Source organism: Symphalangus syndactylus, chromosome X (genome assembly GCF_028878055.3).
Source record: "Symphalangus syndactylus isolate Jambi chromosome X, NHGRI_mSymSyn1-v2.1_pri, whole genome shotgun sequence".
In the NCBI taxonomy this organism is placed as follows: domain Eukaryota; kingdom Metazoa; phylum Chordata; class Mammalia; order Primates; family Hylobatidae; genus Symphalangus; species Symphalangus syndactylus.
Genome location: NC_072447.2, coordinates 62,864,770 through 62,888,553, shown reverse-complemented (window position 1 = coordinate 62,888,553; position 23,784 = coordinate 62,864,770). Strand labels below are relative to the sequence as shown.

The 23,784-nt window shown below is 51.2% G+C and overlaps 1 protein-coding gene across 3 annotated transcripts in view; it reads left to right on the top strand.

Moving 5' to 3' along the window:
* The window catches only part of CACNA1F (calcium voltage-gated channel subunit alpha1 F), a 28,277-nt gene extending 9,289 nt beyond the window's left edge, over positions 1 to 18,988 (top strand). For 2 of the 3 annotated variants that reach the window (XM_055267766.2, XM_063634388.1), the window contains exons 15-48: positions 973 to 1,180; positions 1,271 to 1,391; positions 1,506 to 1,587; positions 3,033 to 3,078; positions 3,584 to 3,635; positions 4,328 to 4,475; positions 4,656 to 4,785; positions 5,164 to 5,223; positions 5,370 to 5,476; positions 5,562 to 5,649; positions 6,099 to 6,206; positions 6,297 to 6,349; positions 7,585 to 7,731; positions 8,568 to 8,769; positions 8,867 to 9,025; positions 9,835 to 9,945; positions 10,202 to 10,285; positions 11,117 to 11,137; positions 11,316 to 11,444; positions 11,800 to 11,865; positions 12,119 to 12,210; positions 12,591 to 12,750; positions 12,965 to 13,092; positions 13,371 to 13,467; positions 13,654 to 13,756; positions 14,011 to 14,112; positions 14,294 to 14,424; positions 14,662 to 14,793; positions 15,366 to 15,535; positions 16,952 to 17,059; positions 17,209 to 17,336; positions 17,441 to 17,553; positions 18,238 to 18,435; positions 18,684 to 18,985. In XM_055267766.2, coding sequence (XP_055123741.1) covers positions 973 to 1,180; positions 1,271 to 1,391; positions 1,506 to 1,587; positions 3,033 to 3,078; positions 3,584 to 3,635; positions 4,328 to 4,475; positions 4,656 to 4,785; positions 5,164 to 5,223; positions 5,370 to 5,476; positions 5,562 to 5,649; positions 6,099 to 6,206; positions 6,297 to 6,349; positions 7,585 to 7,731; positions 8,568 to 8,769; positions 8,867 to 9,025; positions 9,835 to 9,945; positions 10,202 to 10,285; positions 11,117 to 11,137; positions 11,316 to 11,444; positions 11,800 to 11,865; positions 12,119 to 12,210; positions 12,591 to 12,750; positions 12,965 to 13,092; positions 13,371 to 13,467; positions 13,654 to 13,756; positions 14,011 to 14,112; positions 14,294 to 14,424; positions 14,662 to 14,793; positions 15,366 to 15,535; positions 16,952 to 17,059; positions 17,209 to 17,336; positions 17,441 to 17,553; positions 18,238 to 18,435; positions 18,684 to 18,914 — 4,015 coding nt within the window. In that variant the 3' untranslated portion in view covers positions 18,915 to 18,985. Of the gene's footprint in view, positions 1 to 972; positions 1,181 to 1,270; positions 1,392 to 1,505; positions 1,588 to 3,032; positions 3,079 to 3,583; positions 3,636 to 4,327; positions 4,476 to 4,655; positions 4,786 to 5,163; positions 5,224 to 5,369; positions 5,477 to 5,561; positions 5,650 to 6,098; positions 6,207 to 6,296; positions 6,350 to 7,584; positions 7,732 to 8,567; positions 8,770 to 8,866; positions 9,026 to 9,834; positions 9,946 to 10,201; positions 10,286 to 11,116; positions 11,138 to 11,315; positions 11,445 to 11,799; positions 11,866 to 12,118; positions 12,211 to 12,590; positions 12,751 to 12,964; positions 13,093 to 13,370; positions 13,468 to 13,653; positions 13,757 to 14,010; positions 14,113 to 14,293; positions 14,425 to 14,661; positions 14,794 to 15,365; positions 15,536 to 16,951; positions 17,060 to 17,208; positions 17,337 to 17,440; positions 17,554 to 18,237; positions 18,436 to 18,683 lie in introns of all 3 variants that reach the window. The other variant, XM_055267765.1, reaches the window with a different exon arrangement.
* Positions 18,989 to 23,784: the final 4,796 nt, after the last annotated feature.

The window sequence follows — 23,784 nt, the reverse complement described above, 5'->3', positions numbered from 1 at the left end:
ACCCCAAACACATCACAACCCCATCCCCAACACCAGGCCCAGTCCCAACCTGAAATCCAATTCTAGCTTCACCAACTTCCATTAAATCTCCATCCTAGGCTGGACGTGGTGGCTCACGCCTGTAATCCCAGCACTTTGGGAGGCTGAGGCGGGTGGATCACGAGGTCAGGAGTTCAAGACCAGCCTGGCCAACATAGTGAAACCCCGTCTCTACTAAAAATACAAAAAAATTAGCCGGGCGTGGTGGCAAGTGACTGTAGTCCCAGCTACTCGGGAGGCTGAGGCAGGAGAATCGCTTGAACCTGGAAGGTGGAGGTTGCAGTGAGCCGAGATTGTGCCACTGCACTCCAGCTTGGGCAACACACAGTGAGACTTCATCTCAAAAAAAAGAAAAAAGAAAAGAAATAAAACCTCCATCCTAACCTCATCTCCCAGTCTCCCATTACACCCCAACACCAACCTTCCCCTACCTCTTTATTTCTTTTTTTTTTTTTTTTTTTTTTTGTAAGACGCAGTCTCTGCCTATCACCCAGGCTGGAGTGCAGTGCAATCCTGGGTCACTGCAAGCTCCGCCTCCCGGGTTTAAGCGATTCTCCTGCCTCAGCCTCCTGAGTAGCTGGGACTACAGGCACCTGCCACCAGGCCCGGCAAGTTTTTTTTGCATTTTTAGTAGAGATGGGGTTTCGCCGTGTTAGCCAGGATGGTCTCGATCTCCTGGCCTCATGATCCACACGCTTCGGCCTCCCAAAGTGCTGGGATTACAGGCGTGAGCCACCACAGGGCCCAGCCTCCCCCACTTCTTACTCTCATCTCACTCCAACTCCAAAATCATTTCTAACCCTGACACCAAAGCCTATTTGAACCCAACCTGCCGAGGTGCATCTCAAGCTGGAACCCTGCCCTGGCTCCTGATGCTCCAGCCATGTCCAGTAGACATGGCATCGACCCTGCCCCCTCCCATTTCTGCTGCAGACACTGGGCTTCTCTGAGCAATCTGGTGGCATCCCTGCTCAATTCAATGAAATCCATCGCATCCTTGCTGCTTCTCCTCTTCCTCTTCATCATTATCTTCTCCCTGCTTGGCATGCAGCTGTTTGGGGGCAAGTTCAACTTTGACCAGACCCACACCAAGCGAAGCACCTTTGACACATTCCCCCAGGCCCTCCTCACTGTCTTTCAGGTGGGATCTGGAGACCATGGGATGGGTGGGTCGAGGAGACCCTGGAGTTGGAGGGGGTCCAAGAGCTCCACGGTGACTTCCCACCCCCAGATCCTGACAGGCGAGGACTGGAACGTGGTCATGTATGATGGTATCATGGCATATGGTGGTCCCTTCTTCCCAGGAATGCTGGTGTGCATCTATTTCATCATTCTCTTCATCTGTGGCAACTGTATCCTTGGAGCTTTTGGGGGCTGGATGATGGTGGAGTAGGGGTGGGTAGGGGGACCTGGGTGGTCTATAGGCAGGGTGCTTCTCCATCCTTTGCAGCCTAAGCTCATCCCAGACATCCTGTTGAATGTGTTTCTTGCCATTGCTGTGGACAACCTGGCCAGTGGAGATGCAGGCACTGCCAAGGGCAATGGCAGGTGAGATCTGGCTTCAGCCCTAACACAGTCTCTCTCTGGGATCCCTGACTGGGAACCCCTCAGACACCCCCACCACCAGAGATGCCTCTAGTCACCCTGATAATCCCCATCTCCAGACACCATCTGCCAGTCCTCATTCATTCAACATGCATCTATTGAGTGCCTACTGTGTGCCAGGTCCCGTTCTAGATGCTGAGGAGACAACAGGGGTCAAGGCAGACAGAGTCCTTGCCTTCATGGAACTAACATTTTAGTTGAGGAAGGCAAGAAAAATATAAACAAATGAATGTATATGTTAATAATATGTAATAAAGAGAAATAAAACAGAATGAAAGGATAGCAAGAAATGAAGATTGCTCTTTGGGGTTAAGGTTGGCAAGGAAGGTCTCTGTGAGGAAGTGACATTTCACCAGAGACCTGAATGAAGTGAGGGAGTGAGCCATGCAAATATCTGGGGGAAGAGTATTCAAGGAAGGGGAGTGGCAAGTGCAAAGGTCCTGGGGCGCTAATGTTCTTAGCACTTTTTTTTTTATTCTGAGATGGAGTCTCACTCTTGTCGCCCAGGCTGGAGTGCAGTGGTGCTATCTCAGCTCACTGCAACCTCCGCCACCCAGGTTCAAGCAATTCTCCTGCCTCAACCTCCTGAGTAGCTGGGATTACAGACATACACCACCATGCCCAGCTAAATGTTTTTGTATTTTTAGTAGAGACGGGGTTTCACCATGTTGGCAAGGCTGGTCTTGAACTCCTAACCTCAGGTGATCCACCCGCCTCAGCCTCCCAAAGTGCTGAGATTACAGGCGTGAGCCACCGCACCTGACCACATTCTTAGCACTTTCAAAAAATACCAGCAATACCCGGGTGCAGTGGCTCATGCCTGTAATCCCAGCACTTTGGGAGGCTGAGGAGGGTGGATCACCTGAGGTTAGGAGTTTGAGGCCAGCCTGGCCAACATGGTGAAACCCCATCTCTACTAAAAATACAAAAGAAAATTAGCTGGACAAGCTCGCTTGAACCCAGGAGGTGGAGGTTGCAGTGAGCCAATATCGCACCACTGCCCTCTAGCCTGAGCAATAGAGTAAGACTCCATCTCAAAAAAATAAAAATAAAAACAGTGAGGCTGGAATGGAGTGAGGAAGGAGAAGAGTGGTATGGAGTGAAGGTCAGTGGAGGAAATGGGGGGCCAGATTGAGGGCATTCTAGGCCAGGGTGAGGACTGTAGTTTTTCCTGAATTAAGGAGTCGTGGGAGGGTTGTGGGCAGAGTTGGGATGTCCCAGACAGGGTTTAACAGGCTCCCTCTGGCTGCTTTGAGAACAGACTGTTGGGAGGGGCAGTGGGGAAGAGCGGAAGCAAGAAAGTTCTATGGGACCCAAGAAAGGTCTGTTCTGACTGTAGTGATCCCCCTTAGCCCATCTGCAGCAATCACCCCTATTTCCTCGCACAGGGAGAAGAGCAGTGAGAAGGACCTCCCACAGGAGAATGAAGGCCTGGTGAGTTAGATGCCTGGGCACTGTCTGCAACTCCCACTCCCACCACTACCTGTCTACGTGTGCATATCTGGTTTGTTGTTGTTGTTTTATTTTGAGATAGAGTCTCACTCTGTCACCCAGGCTGGAGTGCAGTGGTGCCATCTTGGCTCACTGCAACCTCCGCCTCCTGGGTCCAAGAGATTCTCCTGCCTAAGCCTCCCAAGTAGCTGGGATTTACAGGCATGCACCACCACACTCGGCTAATTTTTGTTATTTTTGAAAGAGACAGGGTTTCACCATGTTGGCCAGGCTTGTCTCGAACTCCTGACCTCAAGTGATCCACCTGCCTCACCCTCCCAAAGTGCTGGGATTACAAGCGTGAGCCACTGCGCCCAGCCATGTGCATGTCTTTAACCTTCATCCTCTGCCTATTCATTCCCCTATTATTACATTTCTTCCATGCCTCCCCTGTGTCCATTCCCTGTGTCTCCCTCACCATTGATGACTCCCGTCTTCCTGTCCTCAGGTGCCTGGTGTGGAGAAAGAGGAAGAGGAGGGTGCAAGGAGGGAAGGAGCAGGCAAGTGGGCAGGGCCAGGTGGAGCAAGTGTGGGACCTTGGGGAAAGAGCTCAGGCAGACAGCTCCTGACCCCTGAGACCCTCCTCTCCAGAGATTAGCCTTTCCCAAGATCATCCTGAAAATAACAGATTTGGTATGTGGTCAGCAACATTTGGGAACATTGAGGTTAAAGAAGAGAAACGCAGCCTGGGCAACATAGCAAGACCCCATCTCTAAAAAAAAATTAATTAGCCAAGCATGATGATGCAAGCCTGTAGTCCCAGTTACTCAGGAGGCTAAGGTAGGAGGATTGCTTGAGTCCAGGAGTTCAAGGTTGCAGTGAGCCATGATGGCACCACTGAAGTCCAGCCTGGGGGAGCAGAGTGAGACCCTATCTCTAAAGAAAAGCAAGAAGAGATACACGTTTTGTTTACTGCTGAACTTCTCAGAGCCTTTATTACAAAATAGTCTGTATATACAACATTCATTCAACACACATTTACTGAGCTCCTACTGTGTCCCAGGCACTGTTCTAAGTGCTGCAGACATAGCAGCGTACAAAACAGACTAAAATACCTTCCTGGAGGAGCTGACATTCTAGCAGGGAAATGGGGAGAATTGACCATGTGGCAAACACTGTTCTGGGTGCTTTACATCAACTTGCTCAATTAATTTTTTTTTTTTTTTTTTTTTTTGCTTTTCTCTGGTGCCAGACATGGAGGAAGAGGAGGAGGAGGAGGAAGAGGAAGAAGAGGAAGAGGGTACAGGGGGTGTGGAACTCCTGCAGGAAGTTGTACCCAAGGAGAAAGTGGTACCCATCCCTGAGGGCAGCGCCTTCTTCTGCCTCAGCCAAACCAACCCGTGAGTGCCGGAAGTGGCAGGGGGTGAGGCAGGAGGGGCTAGGGCAGGTGGAGGAGCATGGAGCAGCCAAGGTGGGAGTGGGGGCATGGGTGTTGTGTCAGGGCCAGAGCTGTATCCCTTGGAATCCCTGAACAATTCTGTGGTCCTGAGTTCTGACCATGGCCCACTCCCTCTCCACAGGCTGAGGAAGGGCTGCCACACCCTCATCCACCATCATGTCTTCACCAATCTTATCCTGGTGTTCATCATCCTCAGCAGCGTGTCCCTGGCCGCTGAGGACCCCATCCGAGCCCACTCCTTCCGCAACCATGTGAGCCTTTGGCTGGGAGCTAGGAGCTGAGGGGACACTCCCAGGGGTGTCCTAGTGGGCACAAGCTGGGTCAGGGTGGAGATAAGGAGAAGAGCCCTAGGTGAGCTGAGAGGGGCTCATTAATGGCAGCTGATGCAGTGCCAGTCTTTACAGTATGTGCAACACACGGGGAAGCACCAGGGAGGAGATCAATATTTGACCGAGGAGGAAGCCGTGCTCAGGGAGGTTAAGCAGGCCAAAGGCGCCCATGTAGCTGGGTAGAGGCAGAAGAGTCCAAATTTGAACCCTAATCTTTCTGATGGCCAAGCCTTTTGAGAAGTCACCTAGGATACCCCTCAGCCGTGACTCAGTGGCTCCCCGCTCTTTCTCACACCCCAGATTCTGGGTTACTTCGATTATGCCTTCACCTCCATTTTTACTGTGGAGATTCTACTAAAGGTGACTAATGGGACCCCAGTCCTACCCTCAGTTGTCCTGGCACTCTCCCCACCGGTCCTTGCAGCCCACCTCTCCTGTCCCCATCCCCATCTCCCCCAACCCCCACCATCCCCAGGTCTGAGTCTAGCCTCATGTCCTGTCCCCAGATGACAGTGTTTGGGGCCTTCCTACACCGCGGCTCCTTCTGCCGTAGCTGGTTTAATATGTTGGATCTGCTGGTGGTCAGTGTGTCCCTCATCTCCTTTGGCATCCAGTAAGTGACAGCTCCCCAGCAACCTCATTCCTCTCACAGCCAGGGCCCAGCCAGGGCCAATGCCTGGGGATTGCCCCTTCCCCAGCTCCAGCGCCATCTCGGTGGTGAAGATTCTGCGAGTACTCCGAGTACTGCGGCCCCTCCGAGCCATCAACAGGGCCAAGGGACTCAAGGTAACCCCACCCCACCCAAACCCACAGGACCCAGGCCCTGCCCTGCCCGTGGGGCCAGGATCACTGATCAAACTGACCATTTGCACGGATGCATGACCATACGGCCTGGACCTGACACATAAATACACATCTCTGACCACTAGTCATGTGGCCTGACCCGTGTTCCTTCCAAGTGACCATATGTTTCTACCAGTGGCCACATTTCTCAGACCCAGTTCCCTGACAGGTGGCCACAGATCCCCACCCGGCAAACACTTATTCCTGGTGGATGCCCACACGTCTCTAGCCCATAACACTGCCTCTTGAACACATGTTGCTAACCATACATCCCTGACCCATCACCACATGTCCCTAGCCCAAGTCCCTGAGCTGTATCTATGACCAGAGTCCCTGCCCCATGACCACTGTGGCCTGTAGTGTTCAGTAGCCATATGCTTGGGTGCCCGCAGCATGTGGTGCAGTGTGTATTTGTGGCCATCCGGACCATCGGGAACATCATGATTGTCACCACACTTCTGCAATTTATGTTCGCCTGCATCGGGGTGCAGCTCTTTAAGGTGGGGCAAACACTGGAGGGAATGCCAGGCAGGGGTCTGGGCGGGAGCGTGATGAAGGGTGAACCTACTTGACAGACATCCTCCCTACAGGGGAAATTCTACACCTGCACGGACGAGGCCAAACACACCCCTCAAGAATGCAAGTGAGTGCCCAAGACCCTGCCCTCCATGGAGCTCAGGACCCCTTCCAAAGACTTTAGAGGCCCTAGATCTCACCGAGGCCCAAAGATAATAGTCCCAGAATTGTCCCAAGAACTGCAGAGGCCCCCAGATCTCACCAAGCCTTCAGAGGTCCACCTCATAGCTCCCCCAAATCCCTCTCCACATTCCCCAAGTGACCTACATTCCACTCCAGACCCCTTAGCAATCACCACCCCCACCCTGAGCCCCCAGCTTCCATCTTGAGACTCCTGTAGAGGGTAGTAGTTAAAAGCCTGGGCTGTGAAGTCAGACATTACTGGTTCAAATCCACTTCATGAGACTTAGTTACAATTCTTAAACTTACTCAGTTCCATTTCACTCAACTGAAAAACGGGGCTAAACAGTGCCTATCTCACAAGGCTGTTGTGAAGAGTAAATGAGCTACTACATGGAAAATGTACTTTGTACAATGTAAAGTTGCTATACAGAAAACCTAGCTTGGGCCGGGTGCTGTGGCTCATGCCTGTAATCTCAGCACTTTGGGAGGCCAAGGCAGGCAGATCACCTGAGGTTTGGAGTTCGACACCAGCCTAGCCAGCATGGTGAAACCCCGTCTCTACTAAAAATACAAAAATTAGCTGGGCTTGGTGTTGTGCGCCTGTAATCCCAGCTACTCGGGAAGATGAGGAGGGAGAATCGCTTGAACCCGGGAGGCAGAGGTTGCAGTGAGCCGAGATCATGCCACTGCACTCCAGCCCGGGGCAGAGTCTTTTTTGAGACTCTGTCTCAAAAAAAAAAAAAAAAAGAAGAGAAGAAAAGAAAAGAAAAAGAAAATCTAGCTCAGTGCCTGGCATATAGTTAGTGCTAATAAACGTTGGCTATTATTCATTTTACTTTTTCCCGGTGGGCGATGATGAGGATGATAATGGTGATGATGAAATGATGCCAACTATGTGCCAGACACTAGTCTCATTTATTGACTTCTGACATTTATTAATCCTTGTAACAAGCCAGGAAATCAATTCTGCTATTATCTTTATTTCTTAGAATGGGGAAACAGAAGCACAGAAACGGTAAATGTGCAAGGTCACCCAGCCAGGACATGGAGGGACAGGATTTGAACCCAGACCATATTGCTCCACCACTATGTCCTGCTGCCTCCATGCTGGAGACCCCAGACCCTTTCCCCAGTTCCTCACCCCTCCTCACCTATCTAACCTGTTTGCAACAACCACAGGGGCTCCTTCCTGGTGTACCCGGATGGAGACGTGTCACGGCCCCTGGTCCGGGAGCGGCTCTGGGTCAACAGTGATTTCAACTTTGACAATGTCCTTTCAGCCATGATGGCCCTGTTCACTGTCTCCACCTTTGAAGGCTGGCCTGCGTGAGGGACAGGGCCCTGGGGTTATCAGGGGATAAGGCAGGGGTCTCTGCAGGATTGGGTTGGGATCTCCTGGGAATGGGTGGGAGTGTACCTTGGGGATGTGACGAAGGTCTTTCGAAACTGGGTAGGGTTTTCTGGAGAGTGGTGGGTGTATCAGAGGACTGTAGAGGTGGGGTTCCGAGAAGCTGGGTGGGGGTTCTTTGGGGACTTGAGTGAGGGGTCTCCAGGAATTGGACAGGGGTCTCTAAGGGACTAGGTAGCTAGATAGAAGCCTAGAAAGGATTGGAGATGGTTTGGAGGGACAGAGTGGAGGTCTGAGGGGACTGGGATTGGTCTCTGAAGAGATGAAGCAGGGATTCAGGGATTTCTAGAAAGCTGTGCAGGTCTTTGGGATACTCATTGTGGGGCTCTGTGGGGAGATGGAGTGGGGATTCAAGTTGATGGGACAGGGATAAATTTACAGATCGTTGGGGGCTTGTGTGGAAGTTCTGGGGAGGTGCATGGGGGTCTCCAGGTGGTTGGAGAAGGGGATTTGAAGGTCTGTGGAAACTTAGGGGATTTCTGGGTCTTTGAGGTTCTCAATGGAGATTCTCTGGAGGACTCTATGGGGGTTTCTGAGGGCATGAGACAGAGGATTTGGACTCTTAAGGGCCTGGCAGGGGTCTCTTAGAGTATGTATGGAGGTCCCAGGTGGTTAGGTCAGGAGATTTAGGGGTCTTTGGGGTGCCAGGCAGGAAACTCTGGGGTGTCTGTGATAAGTAGACTGGGGGCAGGTCTGAGGGGGCTGGGATATCCCGTCACCTGCCCCCACCTCTACCCCCCTCTGGCTCCCACAGACTGCTATACAAGGCCATCGATGCATATGCAGAGGACCACGGCCCCATCTATAATTACCGTGTGGAGATCTCAATGTTCTTCATTGTCTACATCATCATCATTGCATTCTTCATGATGAACATCTTCGTGGGCTTCGTCATCATCACTTTCCGTGCCCAGGGCGAGCAGGAGTACCAAAACTGTGAGCTGGACAAGAACCAGGTGACCTCTGACCCCTGACCCCCTATGGATGGTCACCAACCCTTCCCTCCTTGCCTCAGGACCCCACTGCTCATTCATGCCCTGCCCTGGTATGCAGCGTCAATGTGTGGAATATGCCCTCAAGGCCCAGCCACTCCGCCGTTACATCCCCAAGAACCCGCATCAGTATCGTGTGTGGGCCACTGTGAACTCTGCTGCCTTCGAGTACCTGATGTTCCTGCTCATCCTGCTCAACACAGTTGCCCTAGCCATGCAGGTCTGAGATCCCTGCCTGACCCCCGCCAGACTCCTGACCCTATTATCTCTACATAATCCCTTGGGAACTGTTAGGAACACTTAGGCTGCAAATAACAAACCCCCTGCCAACTAACAGCAACTTAAGCTATAAATACTTTTGCCACATTTCTTCAAGTCTATGGCCAGTACTTGTAAGTTGCATCCTGATTTCGGAGATGTAAGAATGTGAAAAAAAAAGTGGCCAGTGGCCATTGTAAGTTGCCATTTATTATAAAATGCACCCCAATTTCAGAGATTCTAAAATGTAAAAAGATGTGCGTCCTGGAGTCAATGAACTGTGGTAATTACCTCATGAATTGAGAAGCGCAGAGGTAGGCTGTTTGTTCATTGTTCATCCGGGACCCATGCTCTATCTTTCTGCTTCACCATTCTTAGCAAGTTGGCATTCATTCTCATGATTGTTGTTTCATGGTCACAGCTCCAGGCATCAAAACCACACTCAAGGCAGGGAGAGTTGCACCTGGGGCTTCTCCTTATTTGATCCTTTCATCGGAAAGCAAAATTTGTTTTACAGAAGCTGCTAACCAACAACAGATTTATGTTGATGTCTCATTAGTCAACCTGGCCTTGCCTAGCTACAAGAAAAGCTAGAAATCAAGAACTAAACTTTCCAGTATCCATAATGGGAGGCAGACAGTGCAAGGGGTTTGACCAATACACAGTGTGATCAAGTCCCCAGACTCACCTCAGCCCAGGCCAGGGAATATTTGGTTGGGTGTGGGGGCATCTCTGCCTCAGGCTCCATCTCAACCTGATTTTCTCCTGCAGCACTATGAGCAGACTGCTCCCTTCAACTATGCCATGGACATCCTCAACATGGTCTTCACTGGCCTCTTCACTATTGAGATGGTGCTCAAAATCATCGCCTTCAAGCCCAAGGTGGCCCCCCTGCTCTAGCCCCACCCACCAGTGGATGAATTCCCTGGGAGTGGAGCTCATTGCAGAGCTCTGGGGTTGGGGATGCGGGCAGTAACCAGGGAGTGTGAGTCTAGGGAGTGAGAGGGACTCAGGTGCAGGCCCATCGTGTGATCCAAGCCAAGCCCTGCCCGGCTCCGGCGCCCCCTACTACTACTGGCCCCCTACCCTGACTTGCGAGCTTTGAGAAGACAGGGTACTGCTTTTTTCCTGCTTGCAGCATTACTTCACTGACGCCTGGAACACGTTTGACGCTCTTATTGTGGTGGGCAGCGTAGTGGATATTGCCGTCACTGAAGTCAATGTGAGAACTGGCCTTTCCACTAATCCACTCTCGCCCTCTACACCTTCCCTCACCTCTGTCCTGGGGCTCCCTTTCACGTGGGTAGGTGGCTCCCACGCACATCCTCCCTACTCCTGGAGACTCAGTGCTTCTCATTCTAGCTCTGTCTCTTCTAAGTCCCTGTTGGGTTCAGCCAAAGTCCCCCTCTACCAGCTTTCTCATTCCATTTTGTAACTTATCTACTGGCTCCACCATCTCCTGAAATGCCTCTCCTGTTATTTCTGTTGTCTCTTTCATTGCCTCTACATCCCCCATCCATTGGCTCCGTCATGTCCGCTGACTCCTGCTTTGGCTCCATCTTTTCTGATGACTTCATTGGCTTCATTTCTCCACCAACTTCATCGTCTCTGACACTGGCTCTTTCATGGCTCTGTCATCACCACTGACTATATCATTGGCTCCATCACCTCCATTGGGTACTACATGGTTCTGTCACTTCAACTGACAATGCTGCTGGTTCCCTGTCTCCATCACTGGCTTCTCCATTGGCTCCTCCATCGGTTCTCTCATCTCCATCATCTCTATGACACCACTGGTTCCATCATTTCCTCTATTGGCTCCAACGTCTCTGATCCGTCACCTCCTTTACTCTCTCCTCTCCCTTCCATTCCCATTACTCACTTTTTCCACAACCATCCTAATCCACTACCACATAAACTTTCCCATTGTCCCCTGTATAATGACCCCACCATCACCCCCTATATCTGCTCCATCATTTCTCGCCTTGTTCATTTGGGCCTATGATGTCATCATCTCCCGTATCACCTTTTTCTTGGCCATATCTCCCTCCAGAATGGTGGCCACCTTGGCGAGGTAGCCCACCCTAATAACAGGGACTCTCTGCTTCTTTTCCCATGTCCCTCTGTCCCTCCATCCCTCCGGATTACCCTGGGGCCTGAGTGATTTGGGTACTGGGAGGGCCAAAGCATGAGATAGGGAGATAGCTGGAGTAAATGCAAACTGGGCATCCCTACTGCACCCCTCACCCCAGAGCTCTGAGGACAGCTCCCGCATTTCCATTACCTTCTTTCGCCTCTTCCGAGTCATGCGGCTGGTCAAGCTTCTCAGTAAGGGTGAAGGTATCCGCACATTGCTCTGGACATTCATCAAGTCCTTCCAGGTAATCCCCTACCCCATCCCTTTGACCATACCTCGCCCCCATTTCACACTTCTCAGCCTGCCCCTTTACCACCCTCAGAACTACATCTCCCAACATGCCATGCCCATTTCCAAATTATTATTCCAATTTTCTCTCTTTTCTGGGCTCTCAATTTCCAACACACTGGTCTCACTGACCTTACTCTATCTACTTAACACTATGTTCACATTTGAGAGACACCACAGTCCTCGGCACTTTGGAGATGGACTGCATCTCCCAGTAGGCTCAGGCCAGGGAAAGCAGTGCATTCTGGGGCACATAGTTCTTTGCCTGAGCCTGTGCATCTATTCTCTGCCCCCCTCCCCCATCCCTATAGGCCTTGCCCTATGTGGCTCTTCTCATCGCAATGATATTCTTCATCTATGCCGTCATTGGCATGCAGGCAAGTGGGGACCCTAGGAAGCATCCCTTAGGCACTCCTCTGCTGGCAGGGGATGGGTTAAGAATAGCCCCAAAGTAGGGGTGGCAGGTAGACAGACAAGCTGGACAGCCCTGGGTCAATCTACACATCTGTGAAATGAGATCAGCAGTGATGCCCTGTTTGTCAGGGTTATGAGGCTCCTTTAGGTATTAGGAGGTGTGAAATGGGTGGGGCATGGGTTCACCCCACTGACACAGCATTGATGTGTCCACAGATGTTCGGCAAGGTGGCTCTTCAGGATGGCACACAGATAAACCGAAACAACAACTTCCAGACCTTTCCACAGGCTGTGCTGCTTCTGTTCAGGTGACATCTACTCACTCCCCTGCCACCTTATGCCCGTGGGTGCCCACACACCCTCTCTGAGCCCCAGACTGCTTGAGCTATGGGAATAACATGGCAGCATGAGGCTCCATACAGCCCGAGATGTTTCCTGGCTATGATGTGAGGAGTCTGTTAGAGTATTCTAGCCTCAGCCATTTTCTTTCTGGCTGTAAGACGCATCCCCTTCTCAGGTCATCAACATGGCCACACTGGCTGTTAAAATATTGAAATGTTATCTGTGTCAGATGTAGCCCCTGGTGAGAAGTAGGTCATCTCCTCATTCCCCAGTCCTCCCCCAACTCCATTTACCATGACTTCATAGCCTCCCCATCAGGATGCTACCCCTGTGTGACCCCTACCAGGTGTGCCACTGGTGAGGCATGGCAGGAGATAATGCTTGCCAGCCTTCCCGGAAATCGGTGTGATCCTGAGTCTGACTTCGGCCCTGGTGAAGAGTTCACCTGTGGTAGCAATTTTGCCATCGCCTATTTCATCAGCTTCTTCATGCTCTGTGCCTTCCTGGTGAGAACCATTTCCTCACCACCACCACCACCGTCACGGGGCTCAGGGATGTGACGTGGGCAGCCCAGATCTTCATAGTGGGTGAGAGGGCTGGTCTGATGACAAGATCAACCCAGAGACTCATGACCATGTAAGCCCACCCCAGCCTCCCACCATCCCTCCATGACAGTGTTCTGCCCTTCACCTAACTGCTCCCCTGCTCACTGGCCCACAGATCATAAATCTCTTTGTGGCTGTGATCATGGACAACTTTGATTATCTCACCAGAGATTGGTCCATCCTGGGCCCCCATCACCTTGATGAATTCAAGAGGATCTGGTCTGAATATGATCCTGGAGCCAAGTATGCCCTCTATACCCTTACCTAGAATCCAGGGGACAACGCACTGCCCTACACAGTCCCCTAGCCCCCAAACCTCTGACCACTGCATCCCATTACCCAGTCAATAGATGCCCCAAAGTTTCCACTGCCCCGTCCTCTGCCCTCTCTGACTGCCCTCCAGTTCTTCCCTGGCAAGCTCTGGGGTATTGGTGGGAGGAGGTAGTGATGAGCTGGTGGGGCCTTGAGAAAGGGCTAGTGGGGGCATCGCCAATCCAGTGGTACCTCCCCACCTCCTCCAGGGGCCACATCAAACACTTGGATGTGGTTGCCCTGCTGAGACGTATCCAGCCCCCTCTGGGATTCGGGAAGCTGTGCCCACACCGAGTGGCCTGCAAGGTCTGTGCACCTGCCCACCCCCAGGCCCCTGAGAGAACTGTCTATCGCATGGCAAGAGTGGGAAGGGATCTGCCTTGGGTGGGGAGGGGTGTTCGATCGCATCCTCAGAAGTTTCTGCCCCTTGACATTCGTTCCTGCATATCCAGCATTTTCCCAGAGTGGGTTTCATGTCTCTGGTGTTCGCAGAGACTTGTGGCAATGAACATGCCCCTCAACTCAGATGGAACGGTGACATTCAACGCCACACTCTTTGCCCTGGTCCGGACATCCCTGAAGATCAAAACAGAAGGTGCAGGGGAGGGGCAGGAGTGGGATCGTTCCTGGGGAGGGTGCAAGGAGCAAACTCATTGAATCATGGGCCCCACTCCTAGCTCTGAACCTCAAAATGGGTGACCGGATTCTCCAGGCATGTTCCCCCCCCCCGTCCAATGGGGGCGGTGTGCATCTGCGGTAGCAGCTTGTGAAGTCCCCCCTCCAACAGTGAGGGGGCAGCTGTGGAGGTTCTTCCTATTGGCTCATGCCCCACATCCTCCTCCAACGCAGGGAACCTGGAGCAAGCCAACCAGGAGCTGCGGATTGTCATCAAAAAGATCTGGAAGCGGATGAAACAGAAGCTGCTAGATGAGGTCATCCCCCCACCAGACGGTGAGCTATCCCCGCCCCAGTTCCCCGCGCCAGCCCCTGAATGGCAGATGATCGCTCTCCACCACAAAACCAGCGCTGGGCAGAGGGCGAGGGGAAGTCCATGCTGATGGGTAGAGAGGTAGAGAGGCGGGCTGGGTCAGAGGGCCCCTATGTGATCTTGCCTTCTCTCGCTTGCCCCTAGAGGAGGAGGTCACCGTGGGCAAATTCTACGCCACATTTCTGATCCAGGACTATTTCCGCAAATTCCGGCGGAGGAAAGAAAAAGGGCTACTAGGCAACGAGGCCGCCCCTAGCACCTCCTCCGCCCTTCAGGTCTTCGGGGCAGGGCCTAGTGCGGATGGGCATGTGTGGCAGTGCTGTGGCTGAGGCTGACCCCCATTTTGATCTTGTGAAACCCATGTCACAGATAAGGAAACTGAGGCCCCAGGCCTCACAGAGGGCCAGGGTGGCTGAAGGACTCCTTCCCCCACCCTACCCGCCTGCATGGGAAACAGACAGGGAAAGTTCAGACCCTGAGCTGCCTGCTTACCTATTTCTCCACCCCCACAGGCTGGTCTGCGGAGCCTGCAGGACTTGGGTCCTGAGATGCGGCAGGCCCTCACCTGTGACACAGAGGAGGAGGAAGAAGAGGGGCAGGAGGGAGTGGAGGAGGAAGATGAGAAGGACTTGGAAACTAACAAAGTGGGGACAAGTTTCACTCTCCCAGGAACTTGATTGTAAAATACTTCGTCAATCCCCTGAGTGATTTTGACACTGCTTCTGGGAAGAAGCTCCCCCAGAGAAGCCCCCTCTGCAATAGAAAAATATTTATTTGAGGCTGGGAGCAGTGGCTCATGCCTATAATCCCAGCACTTTGGGAGTCCAAGGTGGGAGGATTGCTTGAACCCTAGGGTTCAAGACCAGTCCTGGCAAGATAGTGAAACTGCCTCTCTACAAAAAAATTTAAAAATTAGCTAGGAGTGGTGGTGCAAGCCTGTAGTCCCAGCTACTTGGGAGGCTGAGGCGGGAGGATTGCTTGAACCTGGGAGGTTGAGGCCACAGTGAGCTGTGATCATGCCACTACACTCCTGCCTGGTGACAGAACAAGACCCTATCGCAAATATTTATTTATTTACTTATTTATTTATTTGATATTTACCACTGCAGTTGGAGGGCAAGGCCCACATTCATGGACCTGTTGGGGAGACACGCTATATGACCAAATGACTTAGCCACAAAGTGGATGCAACACTCAGTCCTGTGACTCTCCACAGGCCACGATGGTCTCCCAGCCCCCAACTCGCCGGGGCTCCAGGATTTCTGTGTCTCTGCCTGTCGGGGACAGACTTCCAGATTCACTCTCCTTTGGGCCCAGTGATGATGATAGGGGGACTCCCACCTCCAGTCAGCCCAGTGTGCCCCAGGCTGGATCCAACACCCACAGGTATTGTCAAGTGTCTGGAGGTAGATTGTGAGGGAGGGCAAGGACTAGACGCTGCATGGAGGCAATTCAGGAGGCAGGAAGTTGAGGGGGGTGGGAGGGAGGGCCTAGAGGCCTTCAAGCAGAAATTTGGGAAGAATGGAGGTGTTTCAAGGGCTCAGGTAAGAATAGAGGGTGATAAGAGAGAGATTCATATGAGAAAGGCAATACAAAGGTTTAATGCAAAAAGCACATTATGTGAAACCAAGAGTTTCAGTTCAAATTCTGGCTCTGCCATTTGCTAAGTGACCTTGGGCTAGTCACATTTTTTTTTTTTTTTTTTTTTGAGACAGAGTCCCGCTCTGTCTCCCAGGCTGGAGTGCAGTGGCATGATTTCGGCTCACTGCAACCTCTGCCTCCTGGGTTCAAGCGATTCTCCTGCCTCAGCCTCCTGAGTAGCTGGGATTACAGGCGTGCACCATAATGCTGGGCTAACTTTTTTTTTCTTTTTTTTTGTATTTTTAGTAGAGACGAGGTTTCGCCATGTTGGCCAGGCTGGTTTCGAACTCCTGACCTCAGGTGATCTGCCCACCTCAGCCTCCCAAAGTGCTGGGATTACAAGCTTGAGCCACCATGCCCCACCTAGTCACTTCGTTTCTATGAGCCTCAGTTTCCTCACCTGTTTAACGGGGATGATAAAGCACTTCACAAGGATAAAGAAAGGATGAAATGAGGTAATGCATGTCAAGCACTTAGCTTTTAGACAATACATAAGCAGACAAAAGAAAAATTTAAAAAAAAATTTCAGAGCGTCTAGCTTGCCTAGGCATGGTGGCTCACACTCGTAATCCCAGCACTTTGGGAGGCCAAGGTGGGAGGATCGCTTGAGCCCAGGAGTCCAAGACCAGCCTGCACAACATAATGAGACCCCGTCCATACAAAAAATAAAAAAATAGCTGAGCATGGTGGCGCATGCCTGTAGTCCCAGCTACTTGGGAGGCTGAGGTAGGAGGATAAATTGAGTCTGGGAGGTTGAGGCTGCAGTGAGCTGAGATCATGCCCCTGCACTCCAGCCTAAGTGACAGAGTAAGACCTCATCTCAGAAAATAAAAAATAGAAATAAAAAAATAAAGTGCCTAGCTTTTACAGGCTCCCCCCACTCCCAATACATGCCCAGTTTTGTGTTCAAGGTGTCTCTCTACAAGTCAACTTTGATTTTTTTGAAACTTTCAGTCCTTCTAATGAGATAAACATCTATTAAACAAAAGCCCATGGTCACTTTAAAATGGTTAATGGTTAATTTTATGTGACTTGTCCTCAACAAAAAAATCCAAAAGCCCAGTGTTTCTGTAAGGGTTGGGGCATGGGATGAGAGGAACCAGGGGTCCAGAGCCACATATTGAGGGATCTGGTCTGCCTAACGTGCCTCCCTTTCCCCAGGAGAGGCTCTGGGGCTCTCATTTTCACCATCCCAGAAGAAGGAAATTCTCAACCCAAGGGAACCAAAGGGCAAAACAAGCCCGATGAGGATGAGGAAGTCCCTGATCGGTACACTGGCCATGCCACTTGGGATGAACCCATGAGCTGGGGTGGGGGAGGGGTGGGAACTGGGTCGGGGAGGACTGTTGGTGCCCCATTTCCCAGGCCCAGGTCCAGGCCCAGACCCAAGTTCACCCCCAGCCCTCCCACCCACACAGGCTCTCCTACCTAGATGAGCAGGCAGGGACTCCCCCGTGCCCAGTCCTTTTGCCACCTCACAGAGCTCAGAGATACGTGGATGGGCACCTTGTACCACACCGCCGTCTGCTGCCCCCCACACCTGCAGGTGAGAGCAGGGATGGATCCAAGGGGCCCCCACGGGCCTGCAGGACAGAGATCTGGGGAAGCACTGACATTGCTATTTGCCCCTGGTGCCCCACCCACCCCCAGGTCGGAAGCCCTCCTTCACCATCCAGTGTCTGCAGCGCCAGGGCAGTTGTGAGGATTTACCCATCCCAGGCACCTATCATCGTGGGCGAAATTCAGGGCCCAATAGGGCTCAGGTGAGGCTGTGGAGGTGGTGCTGGGATCTGGGGTCTGGAGAGATGGGGCAGCCTAGGCTGAATTTCTCAAACACAGCACATATCAGGCCCTTTTTTTTTTTTTTTGAGACAGAGTTTTGCTCTGTTGCCCAGGCTGGAGTGCGGTGTTGAGATCTCGGCTCACTGTAACCTCTGCCTCCCAGGTCCAAACGATTCTCCTGCCTCAGCCCCCCAAGTAGCTGGGATTACAGGTGCCCGCCACCATGCCTGGCTAATTTTTGTACTTTTAGTAGAGTTGGGGTTTCACCATGTTGGCCGGGCTGGTCTCAAATCCCTGACCTCAGGTGATCTGCCTGTCTCAGCCTCCCAAAGTGCTGGGATTACAGGCATAAGCCACCGCGCCTGGCCTCAGAGCCTTCTGAAGAACAGGACACATATGAATGAATGCACACAATGCTCACTGTACTTGCGAGGAAACTGAGGCCCAGAGAGGTTTACCCCAGACCATGCAGCTAGTAAGTGGCAGAGCTGACATTTAAACCCAGGCCTTCTGCGCGCTTACATAAGTAAACTCAAGCCTGACTTATACCCGTTCAGTTTCACTCCAGCTGTATACTGTGGGAAAGAAGTAGGCACAGCAGTGAGTCCTAGACCCTCATACCCTACTCATCCATCCCTGCCCCTCTGATGTTTATTCTGGCTCAGGGTTCCTGGGCAACACCGCCTCAGCGGGGTCGGCTCCTGTATGCCCCGCTGTTGTTGGTGGAAGAGGGTGCAGCGGGGGAGGGGTACCTCGGCAGATCCAGTGGCCCACTGCACACCTTCACCTGTCTGCACATGCCTGGAACCCACTCGGACCCCAGCCATGGGAAGAGGGGCAGTGCCGACAGCTTGGTGGAGGCTGTGAGTCCAGAGGGCATATAGATAATACGGATGGGGGAGAAGGGGAGGAGGTGGGTACTGGAGGAGGAGGGAAAGGAGTCCCCGGGTCCTGTGTTGTGCATGTAGATATCCCTTTGCCCTAAGACCTCTGCTCACCCCTGTTCCCCACTGACTTCCCTACATGCCCTCATGGGCACGTCATTTATCCACACTGAACCTTCTGTGCACACTGTGCCATCAGTCAACACTGATCCCACCTGTGCCCCCAGGTGCTCATCTCAGAGGGTCTGGGCCTCTTTGCTCGAGACCCACGTTTCGTGGCCCTGGCCAAGCAGGAGATTGCAGATGCGTGTCGCCTGACACTGGATGAGATGGACAATGCTGCCAGTGACCTGCTGGCACAGGGAACCAGCTCTCTCTATAGCGATGAGGAATCCATCCTCTCCCGCTTCGATGAGGAGGACTTGGGAGACGAGATGGCCTGCGTCCATGCCCTCTGAATTCCCACCCCTCCCCAACTGCTCAATAAACCTCCTGCCCTCCCCTCCCCAGCAGGAGACAGGCATGGACCACATCCCTGGATTTTGTTGTCTTTGTACTGGGGGTCTGGGGCTGCCCAGGGGCCCCCACCCATCCATCCCCTGTTCTAGCCCTGAGCCACTGCCCACACACGGGTATTTCCAGAAACCAGGACAGCCAGGCCTGATTATTCAGCGTCAGGGAAGGAGGGAGGAGGAGGAGGAGGAAGAGACAGCAGCCAAAAAAAGCCGGAGGCAGAGTGGAGGAGGGGGGAGGGGGAGGGCACTGGACAGAGACGGACGAAAGGGGAGAGAGAGGGTGTGAGGGGTGCTTGGACCCAGAGAGGAGGAGAGGCAGAGATTTCACCAGGGCTCAGCCAGGTCAAACTAGGAAGGGTAGACGGATGAGAAGGAAAGGACAAGGAAACCCAGAGAAGAGTCCCGCCAGGGGAGAGGCCTGGAGGTTGGAATCAGCCTGGTATGTGATGCGTCTTAGGCAGAGGGGTCCTCTGACGGCAACAGGAATTTTAGGGTGGCTAAATTGAGATTGCTCTGTCTCCCATCTCCCACTTTCTGCCTGAGAAAGAAAAGAAAACCTAAATCCATCAGTAGACAACATAGGTGACAGCAAAGGGCAGGGCTCCCAGCCCTGGGGAACCCACTCAGGGCCCACCTGCCTTTCCTGAGACCACCTAAGAGTAACCTACTCTTATCTCACACAGATCCCAGAGGTCCTCTCTGCTTCTTGCCCCCAGCTTTACTCCTCACCCAGCCTTTGGGGTTACATTCGCTCAGTGAAAGCTTATCAGGCATTTACTATGTGCCAGGCACCGGCTCTGGGTTTCTCTTGGGGCAAACTGAGCTGGTTGAAACACGGGACAGGTCTCATCCAAAGTGGGAGTCAGCCCCACTCCAGAGGAATTGAAAGTAGCATTGGGAGTGGTGCAGGATGAGACCACCAGGCGGGGAGGAACCCTTCCCAGCTCCCAGAGCAGGGGTTTCTCATTTGTATAATTTGCGCCAATCAAGCCAGGACTGAAATTTGAGGGAAGCCAGAATTGGAGACTAGGACTGAGAAGATTGAGTTACATTAGGCCTTGAAACAAAGGCTTAAAGTGGTTGGGCTGGAGTTAGGTGGGAATAGCAAGTCATGGGCAGGGCACAGAGAGTGAAGGGAGACTGTTGAGGGATGAGGTGGGAGAAGCCTTGAATGCCAGGTCCCAAACTCTGGGATTTTTCCTATAAGCAGTGGGGAGCCATGGGAGGGATTTGAGTAGGGTAGTGACATAGTTAACATTGCATTTTAAATAGATGTTCTGACGGCTGTGCTGAAAACAGAAGGGAGGGGGAAGAGACTGGAGATGCTAAAATTGGCAGGAATGATGGTCGCCTTAGCCAGGGGAGGTGGCAGAGGAGATGGTGAGAAGTGAGTGGATTCCAGAGATGTGTAGGAGGTAAAATGAACCATTTATTGGGCCCTGTGCTAACTGCATTACAATGATTATCTCGTTGAATCAGTGCAACAACCTTATGGGTATCATTTTAAACCATCTTACCTGTCCAGGGTCAAACAAGAAGAAATATCAGAGGTGGGACTCAAATTCAAGGAGTTTGATGCCAAGATCCATGCTTTTAACCCCTCCTGTGTACTGCTTCCCCAATAAGGCAACAACTGGGAAGTATCCATTACATATATGTGTGAATTTTCATGTTTAAAAAAACAGGTATTGAGCTGGGCATGGTGACTCATGCCTGTAATCTCAGCACTTTAGGAGGCTGAGGCGGGAGGATCACTTGAGCCCAGGAGTTCAAGACCAGCCTGGGCAACAAAGTGAGACCTCGTCTCTACAAAAAAATTTAAAAATTAGCTGGGCATGCTGTCTCATGCCTGTGGTCCCAGCTACACAGGAGGCTGAGGCAGGAGGATCACTTGAGCCCAGGAGGTCGAGGCTGCAGTGAGCCATATTCATGCCACTGGACTCCAGCCTGGGCCACACAGGGAAACCCTGTCTCAAAAGAAAGATATTCATTCAGATGGTTCAAAATTCAAAAGGTAGGCCAGATGCAGTGGCTCACACCTGTAATCCCAGCACTTTGGGAGGCCAAGTGGACAGTGCATCACTTAAGGTCAGGAGTTCACAACCAGCCTGGCCAACATGGCAAAACCCCATCTCTACTAAAAATACAAAAAAAAAAAAAAAAAATTAGCCGGACGTGGTGGTGTGTGCTTGTAATCCCAGCTACTCAGGAGGCAGAGGTAGGAGAATCGCTTGAACCCAGGAGGCGGAGGTTGCAGTGAACTGAGATTGCACCACTGCACTCCAGCCTGGGCAACAGAGCGAGACTCTGTCTCAAAAACAAAACGAAACAAAACTACTGAGATGCTGTTTTTCATCTTCCAAGGTGGTGAATATCAAAAAGTTTGATAATGTTCCATACTGGCAGGTTGGCCAGAAACAAGCATTCTCATAAATCGCTTGTGGAAGTTTCATTGGTATAACCTGTGTAGAAGGCAATTGGGCAAAATCTAGAAAAATAAACTCATTTACTGTTTTGTTCAGCTTCATACTTCTAGGAATTTCTTACAGGTAGACTCATACATGTGCTAAAAGGTGTATGTATAAGATGATACACTACCAGGCTGTTTATTTTTTTATTTTATTTGAGATGGAGTCTCAAAAGGTACAAAGGGGTATAAAGTGAAAACTTTCCCTACCCTCTGGAAGCAAATAGTATTATCAGGTATCTTTTATAGACATACAAGATGGTGTGCTGAAAAAAAAAAAGATGGTGTACTGATAAGTTAGCACATTGGCTAAGAGTAACAGGTGCTGGAGCCAGACTTCCTGGGTTCATATCCTGGTTCTACCAATTTACCAGCTGTGTGAACTTAGGAAAATTCCTCTCTGCCTCTTAGTTTATTCAGCTGTAAAATGAAGATAGTTGTCGTACCTGTCACACAGGGTTACAGTAAGAATTTAAGTGAGTAATAAAGGCGAAGTTCTCTAAAGAGTACTTGACAGAAAACAGCCACAATTTAAATGTTAGCTATTCTCTGTCTGATATAACCCTTCTCTTCTCTTTGTACACAATTATCACATAGTTTGACATCTTGCATTTTTTTTTTTTTTTTTTTTGAGACGGAGTCTCGCTCTGTCACCCAGGCTGGAGTGCAGTGGCGCAATCTCGGCTCACTGCAAGCTCCGCCTCCCGGGTTCACGCCATTCTCCTGCCTCAGCCTCTCCAAGTAGCTGGGACTACAGGCGCCCGCCACCACGCCCGGCTAATTTTTTTTTTTTGTATTTTTTTTTTTAGTAGAGACGGGGTTTCACCATGGTCTCGATCTCCTGACCTTGTGATCCACCCGCCTCGGCCTCCCAAAGTGCTGGGATTACAAGCGTGAGCCACCGCGCCCGGCCTGACATCTTGCATTTTTTATTTAACTAAATATCTTGGCAATCATTCCATAGTTCCATGTTATTATAATGACAGCGGCATAGTAACAGAGTTTATTTAAACAGGCTACCAACAATGAGCACTTTGGGAGTGTCCATTCTTTATCCTATTATAAACAGCCCTGGCCCGGCCCAGTGGCTCACACCTGTAATCCCAGCACTTTGGGAAGCCGAGGTGGGCGGATCACATGAGGTCAGGAGTTCATGACCACCCTAGCCAATATGGCAAAACCCCATCTCTACTAAAACTACAAAAAAAAAAAAAAAATTAGATGGGCGTGGTGGCGAATGCCTATAATCCCAGCTACTCAGGGAGGCTGAGGCAGGGAGAATTGCTTGAACCTGGGAGGTGGAGGTTGCAGTAAGCGGAGATCGTGCCACTGCACTCCAGCCTGGGCAACAGAGCGAGACTCTGTCTCAAGAAAAAATAAAAAATAAACAGCCTAGTCATGTATTATCTTATACATATATCTTTTAGCACATGTATGAGTCTATCTGTAAGATGAATTCCTAGAAGTAGGAAGCTGAACCAAACAGTAAATGAATTTGTTATTTTTTTTTAGATTTTGCCCAATTGCCTTCTACACATGTTATACCAATGAAACTTCCACAGGCGATTTATGAGAATGCTTGTTTCTGGCCAACCTACCAATATGGAACGTTATCAAACTTTTTGATACTCACCACCCTGAAAGATGAAAAACAGTATCTCAGTAGTTTTTTTGTTTGCTTGTTTGTTTTGTTTATGAGATGAGGTCTCGCTCTGTTGCCCAGGCTGGAGTGCAGTGGTGCAATCTCGCCTCAGTGCAACCTCCGCCTCCTGGGTTCAAGCAATTCTCCTGCCTCAGCCTCCCAAGTAGCTGGGATTACAGGCGCCTGCCACCATAGCCGGCTAATTTTTGTATTTTTAATAGAGATGGGGTTTCACCATGTTGGCCAGGCTAGTCTCAAACTCCTGACTTCAAGTGATCCACTGCCCACTTGGCCTCCCAAAGTGCTGGGATTACAGGCATGAGTCACCGCGCCGGGCCGAAGTTGAACATCTTAAGCCCCAACTGTATTTTGGATTTTGCATCATAGCCATCACTGTTGACCCTGATGGGCCTAGTTTTAGTCACAGGAAGGAGGGTTATTCCAATTAAGAGAGAGCTAAGGAATAAATAGCAGGTAAAGTGGTAGAGTTAGAGTAGGCATTAATTTGACAAAGAGGAAGAAAGAAATAAGGGAGATGGCTAGATGGGGGAAGGAGAGAGTTTCAGGGTGTGCTTAAAATACAGACTATGAAAAAGGAACCTGGAAGGCCCTGAACCGTGTTTAAACTGCAGGGACTCTGGGCACTGCCAGCTAGTAGCTGGCTGACCTTGTGAGAGTCACTTAAGCTCTCTGGACATCCTTTT